The sequence below is a fragment of the Gracilinanus agilis genome, chromosome 1 (genome assembly GCF_016433145.1).
Source record: "Gracilinanus agilis isolate LMUSP501 chromosome 1, AgileGrace, whole genome shotgun sequence".
Lineage (NCBI taxonomy): Eukaryota > Metazoa > Chordata > Mammalia > Didelphimorphia > Didelphidae > Gracilinanus > Gracilinanus agilis.
Genome location: NC_058130.1, coordinates 76,886,999 through 76,907,128, shown reverse-complemented (window position 1 = coordinate 76,907,128; position 20,130 = coordinate 76,886,999). Strand labels below are relative to the sequence as shown.

General features: G+C 36.5%; 1 protein-coding gene across 2 annotated transcripts in view; it reads right to left on the bottom strand.

Moving 5' to 3' along the window:
• The window catches only part of COBL (cordon-bleu WH2 repeat protein), a 351,447-nt gene that overhangs the window by 50,442 nt on the left and 280,875 nt on the right, over window positions 1-20,130 (bottom strand). For both annotated transcript variants that reach the window (XM_044671172.1, XM_044671249.1), the window contains one exon: window positions 2,864-3,176. In XM_044671172.1, the coding sequence (XP_044527107.1) occupies window positions 2,864-3,176 (313 nt within the window). The remainder of the gene's footprint in view (window positions 1-2,863; window positions 3,177-20,130) is intronic.

Below are 20,130 nucleotides of genomic sequence, written 5' to 3'. Positions count from 1 at the left end.
CCTTCCTTCCTTCCTTCCTTCCTTCCTTCCTTCCTTCCTTCCTTCCTTCCTTCCTTCCTTCCTTCCTTCCTTCCTTCCTTCCTTCCTTCCTTCCTTTCTCTCTCTCTCTCTCTCTCTCTCTATCTTTTTGTTAAATGTTGCCTTCTCTCATGAGGGGAGGGGAGAGAGGGAGTTAATCAGGTATTCTAATGTAACAAACAAACAAATTAATTAAAGAAATAAATGAGTGGAGGTAGGCAATGAAGTATTATGTCTGGAGAACTCTTACATTTCTCAGTTTGGTTAGAAAGTAGAGTTTGTGGGGGTAGCTAGGTGGCACAGTGGATAGAGTGCCGGGCTTGGAGTCAGGAAGTCTTGAGTTCAAATCCATCCTCAGATGCTTACTAGCTGTGTGACCCTCGACAAGTCATTTAACTTTATTTGCCTCAATTTCCTCATCTGTAAATTGAGCTGGAGAAGGAAATAACAAATCAAGTATCTTTTGCCATAAAAACCCCAAATAGGAGTCACAAAGAATTGGACACAACTGAAACAAATAAACAACAAAAGAGTCTGTGAGGGATTTAGTATGGAATAAGACAAGGAAGATGGCTGGAAGTAATTCTCCTGGAGGAGCTAAGAAGTTTACATTTTTACACTTTAGACACAGAGGAAAGAATGAACATTTTGGAGGATGGATTATAGAAGGCAGAGCCTAGAATAAGAAAGAGTGAATTATTAATTATTACTAATAATTAAATGATAATTAATTACTAATTGATGAGAAGTCCATAATGGAAGTTCAGGTACCAGTGTATGAAGGAGTGATGAGAAGAGGACGGATGAGAGACACCATGGAAGCAGAGCAAGCAATTAATCCATAAGCCTTTATGAAGCAACCACTCTTGATTGCTCAGATTTTACCTCTTGATCTTTGTCTAATTTGGTTTCTCTAACTCAATCTCTGGCTCTCTAAACTCACGCTAAGCTGATTTCAGTGGACTTGATTTCTGGCTCTCTGAACCTTCCATACCTACCTGCCTTGACTTCTTCATAGCTCTGCTCCTAGCTACAGGCTAGCCCTGTTTTATTGCTGCCAAAGTTCCAAAGTGACAACCCCTTTGCTCTGCTTCCTAGAATGACAGCATTTCTACTTCTGATCCCAGGCAGCTAGATAGCACAGAGGACAGAGCACTCATCTTCACGAGTTCAAATCTAGCCTCAGACACTTACCAGCTGGGTAACCCTGGGCAAGGTTAATTCTGTTTGCCTCAGTTTCCTCATTTATAAAGGAGATGGAGAAGGACATGGCAAACTACGCTACAGTACCTTGCCCAGAAAAACCCCAAATGGGGTCATGAAGAACTGGACATGTCTTAAGATGGCTGTTACCAAAGTTTCTGATAGCCAAGCCTACCACTTTGACATTTTCTGTTTATTAACAGTTAATTGTATATAACAGAGATAATCATGAATATAGTCATGCATGCTCTAGATAGGACATTTTTTAAAAAGCAGGTTGGTGTATAATAGTGTAGGAAGTGAGAAAAAAGGAAAACAGGATAGTTTGTGATATTCCTGAAGAATAAGGTAGAGCGTCTCCTCTCATTCTCCAGGGTGTTACATACTACTTTTCCAGCAGTGAATTCTTTTTACATAAGCCCAACTGTTTAGCAATGTGCAGCTTTCTTAAAAGAAGTATTGATGAGGTGAATACAATCTCCCATTGTACTTCCTTTGCTGCTCATGAATATTCCCTGCTCTGGTAGGAGCTCTTTCTGTAAGTGATCACCTTTCACAAAATTCTGGCAGAGCCTGAAAAATCCTAGTTGGGGAGTAATAAATCCATTTCTGTCGTCTACCCACTGGCAAGTCACGTAGGGGGACTAATAGAAATATAGAGTCAACTGGCTAGAATCTTGCAGTCTCCATGAATTACATGACCGAAATCCTCAATGATATGTCTTCCTTGCTGTGTGGTGATCTACCAGATCTCCTATTAACCATATAAGCTGCAGGACTTGCTCTGGACTCAGAAGACCCAGGTTCAAATCTTGCCTTTGAGCCTTATTGGCTGTGTGCCACTGGGTCAGTCACTTAAGTACCCTTCATGCTTCAGTTTCATCATCTATAAAATGAGTGGTTTGGATTTAGATGATCTCTGAGTTTTCTTCTAGCTCTAGAACTATGATCTTCTGACCTTAAAAACAGCTGAATATTTACTTTATAGTAAATCACCTTTAGCATGTATGTCTAGTTTCAGATGTGGAATTATCTACTTGAATGATCCCGACATAAAGAAACAATCTGGGGATTGCTGGAGATTATTGAGGGAAATGATTTTGTATTCAAGATAAAAATGGATTCTAGAACGCATTTTAGAGCAAGTTGCCAGGGTACCGTGAAATTTAAATGACTTGTGCAGAGTCACACAGCCATGATATAGGAGAATAATCCTGACTCCAAGGACAGTTATTTTTCTGCTAAGCCATGTTGTATTTGCAGAGTTATCTCCCAGGGAGCTCCTTACATGGATGAAACTGCAGATCTGGGCCAGAAAACTATCCTCCCTCTCTCTTTGAAACATAATGTTGGACCCAGGAGCTTCCTCAAGCATTATGGGCTAGAGATACCCAAGGTAAATAGGGATGAAAGGACTCCTGGATGATTTCTCTTCTTTCCTCTGAAAAGTGCTTAGGAATTAATGGAATATTAATGAAAGGAGTAAGTAATATAGGAAATTGGCTTTCCTAACCACTTTCTTTGAATACGATATTCCATTTTTAGTTCCTGATGCCATTAATAAGACATTACTGCTTGGAGAACATGGCCTCAGATGTTCAGGTGACATCAGTTTTTTAGCTACTATGGAAGTATGACTCACCTCAGATGAGTAATCCCAGAGTCATCACTCTCATGTGAAGCACTCCTCGGGGGACCAAGCTCTCCGGCACAGGTCATGTCTGTGTCAGTAGCATCTTCCTGATCTAAAGCCCATTTATCTTTGGACTTCATACTATCGTTTTGTGAATCCAGAGAAATGATGTCTGATGGAGAGCTCATGACTCCGGAGTCTTCGGTAGTTGTATCTTCAGATGCAAAACAGCTGCTTACAGATGCCGTCTCTTCTACCTCAGATAGCTCGGTGATCATACCGTCCATGGAACAATTACTATTGTGGATGAGTGGCAGGCTTACTGAATAAAACATATTAGAGACAGTTAAATTGAAACCATTTCCATTTTTTTCATTTCCTAATAAACATCACATCCATCTGCCTGATTAATCTTATATGAAAGTTTCGAATTCAAGCTGCTCTGTCTAAAATAAGACAATTGCTGGAGCTAAATTTTACTTTGGAATGTAATATAAATTGCTTTGGGTAACTGATGGGGCAATTTGCAGCAAAATGCGTATGGATTAAGATTTAAAAAAGATGATTTTTGAGGGACTTCATTCATGAGCTCTTTTGCCTTCTACTTATTTAGAATTTGAACTCTACTACTTAAAAATTAACACATTAATGAAAAGCTTTCTGATACATCTGATTAAGTCCATTTGGAACACCTTTTCAACAATTATGGTGTATATAAATTTTAAATTCCCTTATTTCCTTTCTTGGAAATCATTTCATTTAGTAAACAAATTAGTTTATATACCAATGAAAACTAAAGTATTTAGAAATGTAAATGGATTTAGAACTTAAATACACCAAGGCAGACTTTTGAAAATTCTTTTGCATGGAAATGTGACATTTTGACCTAAAATATTAGCCACATATTCAACTCTTTGAATTTTTATTTCTAAGACAGTTGGCACCTTGTCTAAAAAGGAACAATCTTTTAAGAGAAACTTTAAGTGAAATTAAATAAAATCAAAACCAAAAAAAAGTCTCCTTGGCTGAGGTTACATTGTCATTAAGCTCTGAAATTGATTCCTGACAGCAGAAGCAATAAAATTTAGAGAGTTACAAATCACTCTTAAAGCTCTAAGCTCTGGCAAACATTAATATTAATGATTGGGAACACTATGGCAATTCTGTCCATCTATCTAGCTATTTGGAGATGTTATTACGTTATCCTGACCTGATTTTTATTACGAGGGCTCTCGTGGCTTAAAGATCATGGAAAATCTTATGCAAAGTGGAATCCCTTAATAATTCTGGTAATGGGGATAGAACTAACACCCAGGTCAACATATAGGGAAGCTATTATATCAGACTTTATTGTACACAGATGTTAGGTTTCAGGGTGCTTGATTTAACCAGCAGTATATCAGAAGCCATGCTATATGAACCATTATATGCATTTTTATAAAAATAAGCATCCCAAGAAAAAATATTTAATAAGTAAACAATATGTAAAAGACATTTTTGAGGGTAAAATCTCTTTAATCATATATTTTAATAGGAAAGAAGACAGGTAATCATGTGATAGCCAATATTTCAACTAGGATAACACGATTGAGGATATACTATTGAATATAATCGACATTAATAAGAAGAAAAACCAGTGATAATGTTGCTTTTTGAAACTCCCAGATGCATATAGGAAACAAAAGTAGGAGCACAATATTTTAAAAAGTAGTCATTTTCACAACAGATTTGAAAAAGTAAAGAGCGAAAGACACAGAAGGACAGACCAATGTTTAGAAAGAAATGCACAATGCAATATATATGAAAGTAACAGATAATATTATTATAGTATTTAAAAAATTCTTTTTTTTGGTACATGGCTCCTAACCAGAGTGCAAATATGGAAATGAAACATGGCCACTGACTTATACATCCCTAAACATTTTCTTCCAGTGATTTATTGACAAACTCTCACTTATTGGCTGGCTGCCTGAATTTCTAGTATATAGTCTATAAATCAGTATTAAGACGTCATGTGGTGTTAAATCTAAATCCTAACTATAGTTAGAAAATGTCCCTCAATATGTCATGGACCCTCACAAATCCAGGACAGAGCTGGCGACAGGCTGGCCAAAATTGCTTTGTAATCTTTATCTTTTCCTCCTACACCCTTTCTTTCCTCTGTCCTGTTCAATCTCTTGTCATGCCACTGAACAATTCAGTCAATTATAACTTACAAATTTCTTTTCCTCCCTTTCCAGTTTTTAGGCCTTTTATTTTTGTCCTCGAGCATGAAGGGGCAACAAGAACATTAACTCATCTAGGAAAAATGTGACCTTCTTGTTAAACACAAAAGGAAACTTGTCCCTGTAAAGGCAGTCAGCTGAGTTGTGAAAATTCACAACTACTGGTTGGCAAAAATACCCAGCATCCATAGGTGTATGTACATAATGTTGGGAGGGTGTGGATAAAGTGTTTCCAAGTGTATGTATGTATGTATGTATGTGTATATATATATATTCCCTGATATATAGTTTCACCAGTTTCAAAATGACATAAGGAAAAAAGAAAAGGTTCTTTTAGGAAAATTTTATATGACCCAGATTTTTTCCTTCACACTTTCTGACCTTGTGTTATTGGGTAAAAAGTGATTCTTACTTTTACCTATGAGCATGGATTTAAAATAGAACAAAGATCTAAAGTAAAATAAAATGTAACAAAGAAAACATTAAATAACCGATTTGCCTGCTAATTAGTCATTTGAAATAGCTTAGAAAAGATTCTCTTTGGTTCTTTCTTTCTTTTTTGTTTCCCTTGTACTGCTAACACAAGTTAAGATTTCTGGTTGGTGTCCTGCTATGTCAGATTGTTGTTTTTTTTGGTACTACTATGTTTCACTGATATCCTTTTTGTAATGGATATAGATTCCTATCCTTTTCTCACTCCTTTACTCACATTAACACTGTTCTTTACCTTCTTTGTGGTCTCTTGTTCCTTGATTGCTCCTTTAGTGTCCTGGCCAGTTTCCCCTTAAGTTTATTTTTATTTGCTTCCCTGACTAGCCCTGACTTTTATGATCTCTGCCATTTTGGGCTCTCACTACTAGAAGCTTTTGCTACCCTGAACTTACCCCATTCCTGAAGTATTAATCTCTCATCCATCTAGTTTTCAATCTGTTCTTGGTCCCAGAATGTTGAATCTTTCAAGTGAAAGTCCTGACTTAAGTTACTTCTACCCACTACAGATTTTTGGTGCACATTCTCAGTGGGTATCATCCTATTGTTCAGCCACCCTCGCCTAGGCTCATCCACTCCCTAGCTTATGAGCCACAATGATTATCTCCAACCCTCTCACCTATATGCAATCTCTTTCTTTTGCCATCAGATTCAAAATGTTTAAAGCAGAACATATTATCTTTCTCCTTAAACTTCTTCCTTCTACTTTTACTGACCCTGTCAGTGAACTATATACATCCAGTCCCCTTACCGGCCACGTTTGAAATCTGTGCATCCTTTTTGACTCTTCTCCTCTACTTCTCTATCCAATCACTTGCCAAGTCCCAGTGTATATAATCTCTCACCCATCCTGTCCCCTCCTTTTGGTCTCCTTTGTCATCTCCTTCATTCGGCTCATTCCACCTATTATGCCTCCAGGTTTTCTTGCCCTGGTTCTTTCTCATCATGAATACTTCTTTTAGATTAGTCTTTGCCATGTGTACATCTGGTTCTTTTATAACTCTGTGTATTTTTTTTTTAGTGTTTCCAATCATCTACTGAATAAAATTCAAATTCTGTAGCCTGACATTTAAGGCCTCTACAATCTGTTGCTATCTAGCTTAGTTTTTCACAGCCTCCTTCTTCTTCTTCTACTCAGTTAATTGAATGCTGATCCAAACTGGATGTCTTCCTTCTTGTTCTATACATGGGTCCCTTCTTGTTTTGTACATGGGCATCTTCGATGTACTGTCTGTGAGACCTCGGGAAAGACACCCTTGGTCTTTGTTTCCTCAGTAAAGGAGTTGGGCTACATGATCTCATAGTTTTCCAAAACTAAATCTATTATCCTTTACCAACGATCTTTTCTCACTCTTGCACACTGACTTATGCTATTCTTTGGACCATATTGGCCTTTCTAATGTACAATTTTCCTCCTACTAGTTAAATTCTGACCCATCTATTAAAGTCACTTTCTTTTTACAATATTCTGTATTTCAAACAATAAGCAATGCATTCTCCCTTAGATACTAACAAGTAATTCATTTGTAACTCATTTATCATTGATATATTCTTTAGATTTCTATTGATGACCCTAATCTTCATGATGATAGAGATGATGCCTTATCTAAATCTCTATCTTTTCCAGCACCTAGTAGGCACTTAATAGATGTATGATGACAACTTGGAACTGAATATTCTCCAAATCTCTAATAAGGCTTTTTAGTTCTTTTATTTCTATACACCAGAATGGTATAGTTACAAGCTTAGATTGACATAATTATTAAGACACAACTTTTGTAAATCTTCTGTTTTTAAAAAAATGTACATTGTAGAAAGAAAACAGTAAGAATGTACCACTCAGTGTTTTTTTTTTTTTTTGGAGTGAAAACGCAGAGATATAAAATAACACTTAATTTACAAATGCTGGCATTTTGTGTGGGCTTTATGTTTACCAAGTGCTTTATATATGTTATCTCATCTTTTTTTTTAAATTTTAATCCTTAACTTCTGTGTATTGACTTATAGGTGGAAGATTGGTAAGGGTAGGCAATGGGGGTCAAGTGACTTGCCCAGGGTCACACAGCTGGGAAGTATCTGAGGCTGGATTTGAACCTAGGACCTCCTGTCTCTAGGCCTGGCTTTCAATCCACTGAGCTACCCAGCTGCCCCCTATATGTTATCTCATCTTATCATTCATGCATTTGCTTAAAAATAGGCACTCTTAATGGCCAGGCTATCCAGGCTATGGGTGAAGATTCATTTAAGACCAATGAAAACTATTATAATTATTAGCAAAAATATGAAAACTTAGCACAATAAACACATCTCTCTGTTAGTGGTGACTGCTTTCAGGTGCCTTTCTCTGCTTTTTAAAATCATAAGTAAAATAATAGAGTTCACATTTTAAATGCTCAAATTTCTATGTAGTTTATAATGGATTCACTGTTTTGAATTTAGGAGAATAAACAAGTCAGAGATACTCTTTAAATGGATATTGAATGACCTTTTGTCTGTCCAATGAGAAAGGGGAGTAGGCAAGAGCCAATTTCAACAAATTAACAAGGTTATTTTTAACACTCATTTCTGCTCCCCAACTCTTCCTTGGTAATATTCCATAATCTATTTACCTCTGCCACAAGTGTTTCCATTACTTTTTGAGTGACCTGCCGCTCTTTGGAGATTCCATGATTCATAGCCATTTAGCATATTGCTATAATACTGGTGTTAAAAAGAGGGACCTTGTTTCCTAGGGTAGCTTAGGGTCAGTGAAGATACTGTCCAATTTTCCAAATGCAATCTAACCTTCTTTCTTTATCCTATTTAATCCTAATTAAATCAGATTTAAATATCTTATTTCAACCCTTATCCTAATAATACTGTCCACATGTAATTCCTGTTCCAGTTATTTTCATTAAGGGGTCAGAACTATCAGATGCCCATCTGACTTTATATATATAATGGTCTAGGCAACACGTATCTTTCATCCATGTGGTGCTCTCTTGGTGATTGTTAGGCCAAACTTTTGAGTGATCATGGATTTCATTTAGGAGGATCGTAATGTGCTATAGCTTCATGGAGTCAACACAACATCAACCATTGGTGGGAAGATCTAGAGTAGTGATGTCAAACTAAAATAAAAAGAAAAAAGCCTCCAGCTATCGGGGAGACTCCCATGGAAGGAGAATAGAGATAAGTGTCACATATTATACCAAGGCACAAGTGAGTTGTAATCTAGGCCACTGGATTCACATCAATGATATTCTGAAATTTTGAAGTAATATTGACATGCTAATTAGACGATGCCAGAAAAGTTCAGATTCCAGTAAGGTCTAAGCTAGAAAGGTCTTAAAGGTCAGGCTGGTGATAGAATGATTTGTTGTCTGAAGTCTAGCCTATCAAAATTTAGAAGAAGAGTGGAGGGAGAATGAGTTCCTAGACTGGAGGTGAAAATGAGTGAGAAAACAAAAAATCTCAGGGGCGAGGTAGGCTCCCTCTAAAGCATCTTTCCAAAGTTTATTGGGAGAAAATTGGCATTTGCCAATGCATTGATCACTGTCTGAAACATCTCTCATAAGAAGAACCATGGGGCCATAAGGATAAGAAAGTCAGAAGACCTAAGAGGGAGGAATCAATGGCCTCAACAACAAGAAAAGTTACTGGGAAAATGCTAATAGGAAAAGGCTTATGAAAGGAAAAAATAAGAAAAGAACCAAACCAAAAGTATAGCCACTAAGCTAATTAAAAGTAAATTCAAGTATATTATAAGGTACTTTATTGTAGGTTCCTTGAATATACACGTCTTTGTATCTCTGTTACTACCTAGCATAGTACCTTATCCGTAGGAGGCATTCTATGAATGACAAACTGTTGTTGAACATTTGGCCTGATGAGAATGATAAGTAATTCTTTTTTTCCATAGTGAACTTATTGCTGAAGTCTAACTGGCCCCATTAATGCACACCTCTGTTTGCTAAGTATACGGAGCAGTTTTGTAGCTCATCATTTTATGAAACTTGTATAGAATTGTTTCTAACCTCATCCAAAGTCAACAGACAGCACAGTCAGTAAATTAAATGTTTCGCACACAAACCACCTGTCTAACTTACAATTATGGCCACCCAAAATAACTTGACTGTATTGGCTAAGAAAACACACACCTCAGCAAAACCCACCAATAGCTGAAATAACCTCACAAAAGATCTTGAACTACTCAATTCCAGATTTAGATTTTGTCCTTTTTCAAACAGCTTAGTTCCAAGAATTCAAACTTACATTTTGCTTCTTTCAGATTACGTGAAATAATCTTTTCCTACATTTTTTTGAAATAGCTAATGATCACTTAAAAATGGGGTGTGTGTGTGCATGTATGCATTTTTTTTTATCATATTCTGGAGATTCTTAATCTGGAGTCTAAGGATACATTTTTAGGGAGAGGGGTCAGGAAAGTTGAATGTGAAAAAAATTACATCTCTATTTTCAGTAACCTCTACATGAAATTTAGTGTTTCATTCAATTATGAATGTAGGTAACAGACATTACTCTGTAAAGGGATCTTTCCATTGGCTTCACCATATGCCAAAAGGACTGATGACACACAAAAATGGTTAAGAACCTCATGCTGTAGACAAATATAAATGAGAACCAAAGTTAATCTTCTATGAATTGATTTTCTGTGAAAATCCTTTGCATAATTATCATGAATACTCAGGTAAAATCCTAAATCTTTAGCAAAACACATTTGAATGAATTTTACAAGTTAAAAATACACATAAATTTAAACAGGATAAAAGTCACAATTTTTCTTTATATATTTTTTCCAGATTTAAATCAGTTTATGTCATACTAATGAAATTTTGCTTTGATTTAATTTTAAATAATATCTATTATCATATTTAAAGTGTAAAGGCAAAGTTAAGTGGTCTTTAAATCTTAGAAAATAAAAAACCTTACAAGTTTTTTCCTAGTTTTCAGAAACAAATATTGTTTTAATGACCTCAGAATACTTTTATTTATTGCCAAGTCTCAAAGAACATAGGGTGAATTATAAAATCTTAAAGAGTTGGAAGAGATTTTAGAATTCATGTAATCCGACTTCCTATTCACTGTAAAAAAACCCTTCTATAATATGCTGACAGATGGATGGGTTATCAAGACTCTCTGATCGGGGGGCTTAGTAGTCCATAAAACAGACCATCCATTTTAAAATCTCCCTCTTTGAGGAACCTGGCAATTCTAATCACACCATGATTTTAAAAAATGTTATCCAGTGTTTATATGTATTTATATAAACATATATATATATATATATATGACAAAAGGTTTAAAAATGGTCATTTGGTCACTATTGTCATTTTTATTAGGAGTAATGAGTTAAAAGGTTAAGAAGTAAAAATACTTCCATACTTTTTCTTTTCTTCACTGGGTTAGTGCCCCAAAGAGAAATGGACCACTGAATTTTACTTCTCCTCTCCCACTATTACATTTGGAGAGAACAATAAAAGGACAGGTCAATTTTATGGGTAAGTTAGGAAAGAAGAGCAGCAATCTGGTGTCTGATGTTTAAAAAGTTTCTTCTGTTGGGGCCTTTGGCAGACTAACTTATCCTAGACCATTTCAATGTCCTGGGAACTGATGTAGATCTAATCAGAGGCTCTTAAGCTGGGGTCCATGAATTTTCAAAATATTATGATAACTCTATTTCAATATAATTGGTTTCCTTTGTAATCATAAGTAATTTATTTTATGCACTTATATTCTTTTGAGAAGATTCTTAGACTTTACCAGACTGCCAAAGGGATTCATGACACAAAAAAGTTTAAAGACTATCTAAATAGAGATATAATGACTATGATGGACCCCACTCATACTCATCACAAAATCCTGTTATTTTCTTTGAAATATAGATTCTATCAATGAAAAATGGGGGTTGAGAAAAAAAATCTGTAATTATGCATTTATAATGTGTACTTTCCCGTCTATACAAAATCTTTAGGATAATAATTCCCATAAGGTATTGAAGAAATCCTAAATGACAGTATGAAGTGAGATCACACAGGCTTTCAGAAATGATAGTTTTACTATATTTTTATCACATCTTTACAGTTACACAAATGACCAAAAGACACGGTATGTTTATTGTCTGTTGACTACAATCAAGCACTTGATACAGTATGGAATATTATTTCCAAAGTTCTCCTCAAACAAGGGCCTCTATATTCCATGCAAAGGGTTAAAATAATACCATTCAATGTAATAACAGATATAATTTGCTTTGTCAACCTGCATTAATTACTATCAAGTGAGGCATCAATTTGTCATCGTGACAGAGGATGCTGATTAAAGTCTAAATGGGAGAGAAATTATATAGATATAGCCAGATTTTCCAGCTTGCAAAGGGTGTTGTGTAACTACATGAAACTCTGGCATGTTGTCCAGCTTCTTAAATGAGGTCCAATGTGACTCAAAAAGGTTCAGTCTAATTATCCACACAAGAAAACCCAAGTGGATGAAGAATGGCTCTTCACACTCTTAAGACTCACAATGCAGATGGACAATAAATTACGCCCTGACCTGAACAGTATGAAGTCAGTAGGGAGGAAGAAGCTTTTGGGAAACTGTAAACTAATTTTCATGACCCCTAGGCTTCTCTGTGAAACAAAAGTCCATTTTTTTAGAATCAATGTTCTTTCAGTGATGCTATACAGCTTTTATAGCTGAATGCTACAGTCTCCGAAGGCTTAAATCTGCAGATGAGAGGGCAATGGAGAAATACATGGTAGGCTGTTGGGCATAAATAAGCTATAGCATATTGTCAATGAAAACCTGCACAGAATTAAGCAGCATAAGTGGTATTATTGGAGATGTATGACTAGAGAAGGAGGAGGTTAGTCATGAAGTAAGACGTAGTAGCAACCGACGGATGTCCTGAACATGCCACAGGTACTCTTTTAATGTCGGTAGATCTAGAAGAAAGTCCTAGAACTTTCTGTGGATGTCTCGTGGGAGATTTTTAGGAGAACATAGATAACAGTCATTTGGGATGAGACAGCTGTAATCTATGCTATTGGGAGAAATATTTGCCTGATTAAAGATGCATCTAAGTACTGAAGTATTCTATTGTTAATAATGCTGGTTTATTAATCTTGTAGGGGGGAGGAGAGAGACTGTATCTTCTTAATAATCTATCTCTAAGGTGCCTAGCCCAAGTAAGCATTCAATAAATATTTTCTAAATGTAAGAATAGCATGTATGCACAATGGTAGTGTGGTATGGTGCCTACAGCATTGGGCTGGGAGTAATAATCTGGATTATAATCTCAGCTCTGTCGATAAATGGCTGTGACCTTGAGCATGCAACCCCTCAGGGTTTCAATGTTCTTATCTGTGAAATGAGAGGACCTCTATGAGCCCTTTCACATATAAAATCTCATAGTCCTCTCCCTAGAAAGATTAAATTGCTTGAGGTTAGGCACCATGTATCTCTTCATCTCTACCTTCCACAATACTTATCAGGGATGAGGAATTCACATATGCTCTAGGATTAGAACCCTAATTGAGGATGGGTCCACGTAGCCCTCATGAAATCAGCTCCAGAATAGGACTGAACCTTAAAATGCATTGACCACTACCAAGATGAATCAGAATTCAGAATGCAATAAGGTGGTTCCAACCTATTTATTCCCCAAATTTCAATAATAGTCTGCTTGACTGCTATCTATTCACAGAAATTAAATGGAGTTCTCCAGATGGATAATTGAATATGACAAGCAGCAGGAGAAAGAAGCCTAATGGAGACTTGATACCCCATTCATTGTTCACTCACCACTATTCAGTGAGTTCCACTCCAAATTTGACTTCTATTTTGCTCATCCCTATTATATTGTCCCTTCTCTTCCTCTTTGCATAACCTCAACTCATGGGGGCAAGTTGTTTTTGTTGCTTTTGTTTTTGTTTTCTGGATCCAGACCTAAGATTTTTCCAGTATAAGTAAATTCACTGATGCAGCCTGGCAAGTGACCTTCAATTTCTAATCCTAGAGATCATTGATCTAGAGTTGTACAAGACCCTAGAGGTCGCCTATTCTCACCCCCTCACTTTATAAATAAACTGAAACATGGACATAGTGGGCAATGGAGGCTGGGGTTGGATTGGAGGTGTCATGATTCACCCAAGTTACTAAATGCCAGGGTCAGGATCTTATCACAAGTTTAGGGCTCTAAATCTAATTTTCCATTCATTCTATCACAACACTTGTGCCTGGGGCACTTACAAGTCAAATGATTTATTCATATTCATATAGCTAGAGAATGTCATGGGCAGGATCTGAACTCAAGTCTCCTTGGCTTCAGAGACAGCCTTCTATCTCTCATTTACAATCTTTTCTCAGCTTTAATCCTTATCGTTATTTCTAGCTCTGATCAAAACCTCATTACTATCTTTCATCCCTTATGTTAATGTTCTTTTGGGTCAAAATTTTCTATGAAACTAAAATTTTACAAAGTTGAGACCCCATGCTCAGATAATGAGCTAAAGTGGGAATCATTCTGAGAGCATTATGCTTCTATAGGCCACTCTGATTATACATACATACGTGTATGTATATGTTTGTATGTATGTATAACTGAGTCATTTCTTTCCTATTCAGCCACTGGAGTGAAGTCTGTGGGGAAAGAAAAGCTATGGACTCCAGTAAGAACATTAAAATGACCGGGGTCATTTCATTGTATATTTTTTCTTTGCTTCAACTCTATTTTGAGGGGGAAAAGGAAAAATGCTTGTCCCACATTATTTTCCTCCTCCTTCTGCCCATTCCTTTTTTTTTTTTTTTTTGTAGAAAGAGCAGTAGTTTTGTCAATGTAGTTAAATAAAGCACTCTATCTTCTCCTAGGCAGAAAAAGTTTTCTTAAATGAAAGATTTAGGTTAGCTGTTTTCCATTTCTTGGCTGGCAAAAGGGAGGGAGAAGGAAAGTTGGTGAGGTCGGCATTCACCTCTCTGCCTCTCTAGTACTTCACACAGGGTACCGGGTTTAGAACTGTCTCCAAACACCCCTATAATACTGGGGAGAAATTGATGAGAGACTTAGCTGGGCTTCATCTGGCCACAGAATATGAGAGTCAGAAGGGATCTCAGGGGTCATCTAGCCTAACCGATATATGAAGGAATCCTACATGACAAGTTGGATCTTGTCACCCAGCATGTGCCTGATAGCTCCCAAGGAGAGTGAATCTACCTCAAAAGCTCTTTTTGCTTTTGGACAGATCTAAATGTTAAGGAGGTTTTTTCTTGACAGCAAGCCTAAATCAGCCTCTCTAAAACTTTCTCCCATTGCTGCTGGTTCTATCTTCTGGGAGCAAACAAGTCTAATTGCTCTATTATATGACAACCTTTTAAATATTTAAAAACACTTATCATGTTACCCGCTCCTCTCTCTCCGCTGAGGATTCTCTTTTCCAGGCTAATCATGACTCTCATTCCTTCTACCAATCCTCATATGTCATGGACTCAAGGCCATTCACCATATTAGCTGCCCTCCTCTGAACACCATCCAGCTTATTCATCTTTCTTTTCACAAAAGATGCTTAAATCTCAAATCCAAGAGAAAATCCCACAAGTAAATAGAATCCTTGAATCATCTGCAAATTATTTTCCTCTCTCTCTTTCACATACGAACTCTCACTTAAAACAGGCTTTCATTCTAATCAAGGAATTACTTAAGGAAGGAAGAAATGTTAGATTTGGATACCAATTAACATTTCCACTGATTGCCGCGCTCAAGGGGAGTCATTTTCTTTTGTAAATGGGAATGAGAATCTCAAATAATAATTAAAGTTGCTATGGACTTGGACCTAAACCACTCACATTATCTCTTCTACCTCATATTAGAATGACAGTTATCAGAGCAAAATGGAGAAATTATATAAATAAATATAGTGTTATTAATTCACTATCAAATGGTTTTGGCAAATAATTAATTTCTAATGCATATATGAATACATTTTGTTCTTATTTTGTTTCTTTTTCTCTATCTAGAATTAGTTATAACATGAAGTTTAACTACATTTGCTTCAAATGTACAATCAGATGATAGGGAATTGATCTAGATGGCTTCTCAGGTCCTTTCTTATTAAAATCTATGATCTTATTATTCTGGAATTGACATGGCATACCTTTTAATAAACATCGATATCTTAAAGTCCTGCCAGAGAATGGTTAGACTGGTGTTCCCCCATAAGGATCAGAATTTAACAATAGCTAGAAGGACCGAGTTATGTCCACTGATGCAATGCATTGTTTTTTTAATCCATAAGGCAAACAAAATAGAGATAGTAGAAGGAAAATTTTTATTTCAATATAAAATTATATCATCTATTTGTGATCATTTGTATTTAAAGTATATTTATTTGCATAAAGAAGACATTACAATAAATTAGAGTAAAATTATTACATGTTATAACGTATGTCTGAATGTGTGCACACACATACAAATATTGAAGTGACCTGTCTTTTTGTTGCTAAAAGGGATTGGAACCATCTTCAAGATTTAACTGACTCAAGAAATTAAGACTGGGGCCACTACCATTAGCATATAAAATAGGCAGAGTTCAAGGTACTTGAGCCCCTCTCCTCCTGCTTCTGACCACCCTGGCAGCATGGTTAATATGGGCACTGGAAAACTGCTCAGCTAGATCCAGGCTATCACCTTCAGTGAATACTACTCCTCTGCTGTGAATATCTTTCTTCTGCTATGGCTATGTGAACCTCCTTTTATTAATAATAATAGGAATTTAACAGTACGTAATTTCATTCTAGCCTTGAGCCTCAGCTACTAGGTGAGTCTGAGTCAGGTCAGGCTTATGACAGCTGTCACTCGCTCAAAACATTTTTGGAATTCTTCTTTTTAAAATTGACTTACTTTTGAAAATTGTTATTATATATAATTGGTAAAATAAGATATATTTTAAAAAAAAACCTTATTTTCTGTCTTAGTAACAACTCTAAGACAGAGAATCAAACACTAGGCAAATGGGATCAAGTGACTTGCTCAGGACAACACAGGTTGGAAGTGTCAGAAATCTGATTTGAACCCAGGTCCTCCCGACTCCAGGCTTGGTACTCTCTCTACTGAGCCACCTAGCAGTTCCAGAATTACTCTTCTTGATTTGCTTTCAGTCTATATCACAATTTAAAAAATTATTCTTTCAGTATTTAAATATTTAAAAAATATTCACAATTAAAAAATATCACTGTGATAAATCTTCATCCTGTCTATGCCTTAAGAGGAGTAAAGTAAAAGAGTAAAAAGTCTTGGTTTGTCGATTCTGACATTTACTTATGGGTGTTTCCAGGCGAAGCCTTTAATCTCTGAGCTTTAGTATCCTCACTTGCAAAGTGTGGATGATACTCATTCTATCTAACTGAAAGCATTGTTATGAGGAAAGCTGTGAAAATCGTAAGCCATTTTATAATTATGAGTTTACTAGAGCCAGCATGGTATAGTGGAAACACCACTAGATTTGGAGTGAGAGCTGGAGAACCCTGTCATTTATTATCTGGGGGACCTTTCGGGGTCTCAGTTTTCCTCATCTGTAAAACTAGGATGTGGGGCTAAATAATGTGGTGAATTCCTTCCAGCTCTAAATTTACAAGCCTTTGAGGAAAGCAAACTCAGAAATAGCTGAGAGTTTGGCAACTGAGGTAGGTAAGAAGCTGGATAATATTCTTTGGGGATAGAGACTAGAGGGGACCGTAAAAGTCTTGAGAGGCATTTTCTTATGTCTCTCTTAAACTGTCTCTTTCACGGTAAATCTGAATGGGAAGTTTGTATAATGCTTTGAGGAAAGGCAGACCTGGAGGACAAAATCCAGCTAGCAATAGTTCTTTTCAGTTTCTCTCTCTGAAATAACAGGCGCGCTCATCTTAGAGTCCCATGTCTTGTAGGCTGTCAGTCAACATTTGCCCATTTTGCCCCCTTGCCCATTTCAAGCACACACCTGGAAGCTAAGGCAACATAATGTAGTGCTTGGGTCTTTTCCTCACCTCACCGATTCCTATAGCAACTATATATTGTAGCTAATGCTAACTAGGTTCCTTTAATGCAATTAGTCCCAGGAATATGTCTTAGCTTTCTAAGAGTGGATTTTCAAGCTGTGGATGATATACAAATAAACTAATTGTTTAGGAAACATTTTGGTCTTTTTGTGGGGAGGACTGGGGGGAAAAGTACTCTTTTAATACCAGGAAACTTTTTAAACCACCACTAGTAACTCAGACAGCTAGAGTTCAGAATAGGTTATTTTCAGATTCAAGTTTCAATTCCTTAATTAGAGTTGACCCAAGCATGCATTTGGGGCACACGGCTCTTTATCTAATGGATAAATGGGTCTCTCTCCCTCTAGCAAAATGAAGCCCTGCAGTCACTACTGTATAAACACTGTATAAGAACGATTCATCTTGGTGAAATGTGAGCCTTGCCACACATCTGTCTCTTCCATAGTTGTCAGAGTTAGCAAGACCCAGGGCCATCTGCTGATTAAGCAATGGCTCTGCACACTGGAGATGCTTGGGGGTAGTTTAGCCTCAAGTACCCAAGTTTCCCCAGTGAAAACATTTGGTGGGGAAGAATACCTATAATTTGCTTATTTGAGCCTTTCCCATTTTTGCCTTTTCCACACCCTTCTGGACATGCACAGTTTCCCCTGAACCTGGCAAGTTTCCTGAAATGTATATTCATCTTTAGATGGAGTATAACTTTTATGGAGCTTGAAAATGAGCTCCAGAAATACTTTTGCAGAACAAACATAATAAAGAAACCTGGAATACTCTATTGGGTGCTTTATTCACAAAAGAAAGGAAGTAACACTGCACCTAAATTCCAAAGCCTTGATTTTTTTTTGGCATTTTATACAACAATATTCTAATGATATTGCTTATATTTTCAGAGGCATCATTTCAGAGAATCACAGAATTTGAGAAGTGAAAGGTGCCTTAGCAGTCATCTAGTCCAACCTATTCACAAAAGGCCTTCTTTCTATAACATCCAATGAATGTTCATCTGGCCACTGCTTGAAGGTGCCAGGTAGGTTCCAGATCTCAAAATGTATTGCAAAGTAGTAATCATGAAAATGATTTACAGGTTTTAAAAAAAGAGAGATTAGTCAATGTAATAGATGAAGGGAATAACATAAAGAAGAAACCAAACATAGTAATATAATGTCTGATAAACACAAGAGCCCCAGTTACTATGAGAAAGATTCTCTATTTGACGAAAATGCTGGTAAATGTGGACAGAAGTCTGGCAGCAATTACTTTTAGACCAATGTCTCACACCACACACTAAAATAAACTCCAAATAGATTCATGACCTAGATTTGGAAGATGGCATTACAAACAAATTAAAGAAACAAAGATGAAATGACCATTTACATCTATGAATAAAGATTCATGACTAAATGAGATACAGAAGTTCACACAAGATAAAATGGAAAATTTTTGTTATATACAGTTTTAAAAGTTTTTGCACAAACAAAACTAATGTGGTAAAAATTAGAAAAGAGTAACTAGGAAATAATTTTATAATAATTTTCTCAGTTTCTCTTGTATTGTTGTGTGTAGATGCAAAGCATGGAATCCCTGCAAAGGTACAGGGAGAGCCTCACCCAGAATTCCAGGGGACCCCCCTGGAGAACTTTGGGTGAGGGGCAGTTGAGAAGGGTTGAGGACAGTTAATTTGTGGGATTGGATGTAAGCAGACACTCTGCTTGATTCTCCTGACTTGGGGTTTCTCCTGAAACCATTGTAGTATAAGCTAGTGATTTCTACTCATAGGGTTAGCCTATTTGTCATTACTATGAGGCTCTCCCTGTACCTTTGCAGGGATTCCATGCTTTGCATCTGCACACAACAGTATTCTACCTACTCCTTCTCAAAGTAGTTCATTCTACATTTGGACAGCCTAAATTTGTAGGAAGTTTTTCCTGATCTCAAGCCTAAGTTGGTCTCTTTGCAACTTCTACTCCTTGTTTCTTGTTCTGAAATGAAGGGACAAAAACAACAGGTCTAATTTCTTCTCTATATGACTGTCCTCCAAATTCTTGTTCTTCCCTGAGCCTCTCATTTGACTCTTAAGATCCTGTGAGAAAAGGAGGGGGGGGGGGGTGATCATTATCTTCATTTTGTCCATGGGGAAAACAAAAACTCAGAGAAATGAAATGACTTGCCCAAGCTTACATACATACATATTGTATGTACTACATACATAGTGTGTGGTGTAGAGCCCAACTATTATGAATTAAAAATATTTATAAAAGTATATGTTATTATATATTATAAACATAAATCATATATTTGAACACAGGCTTTCTACCAAGCATTTCATAGTTTTCTACTGGCATAGGTTTGGGGTAATTTATATCTACCTATTCTTTGCTAGACTATATACTGAGGCTCAAGCAAACATTGGTTCCTTTAGGTTTTCTGAGGTCAGAATTATGTAAAAAAATCCGGGAGTTGTTTTTCTAGATAACCTTCATAATTATCATGCTCTTTTAAGATGTTTCAAATTGCCCCATGAAAAGTGTCTAT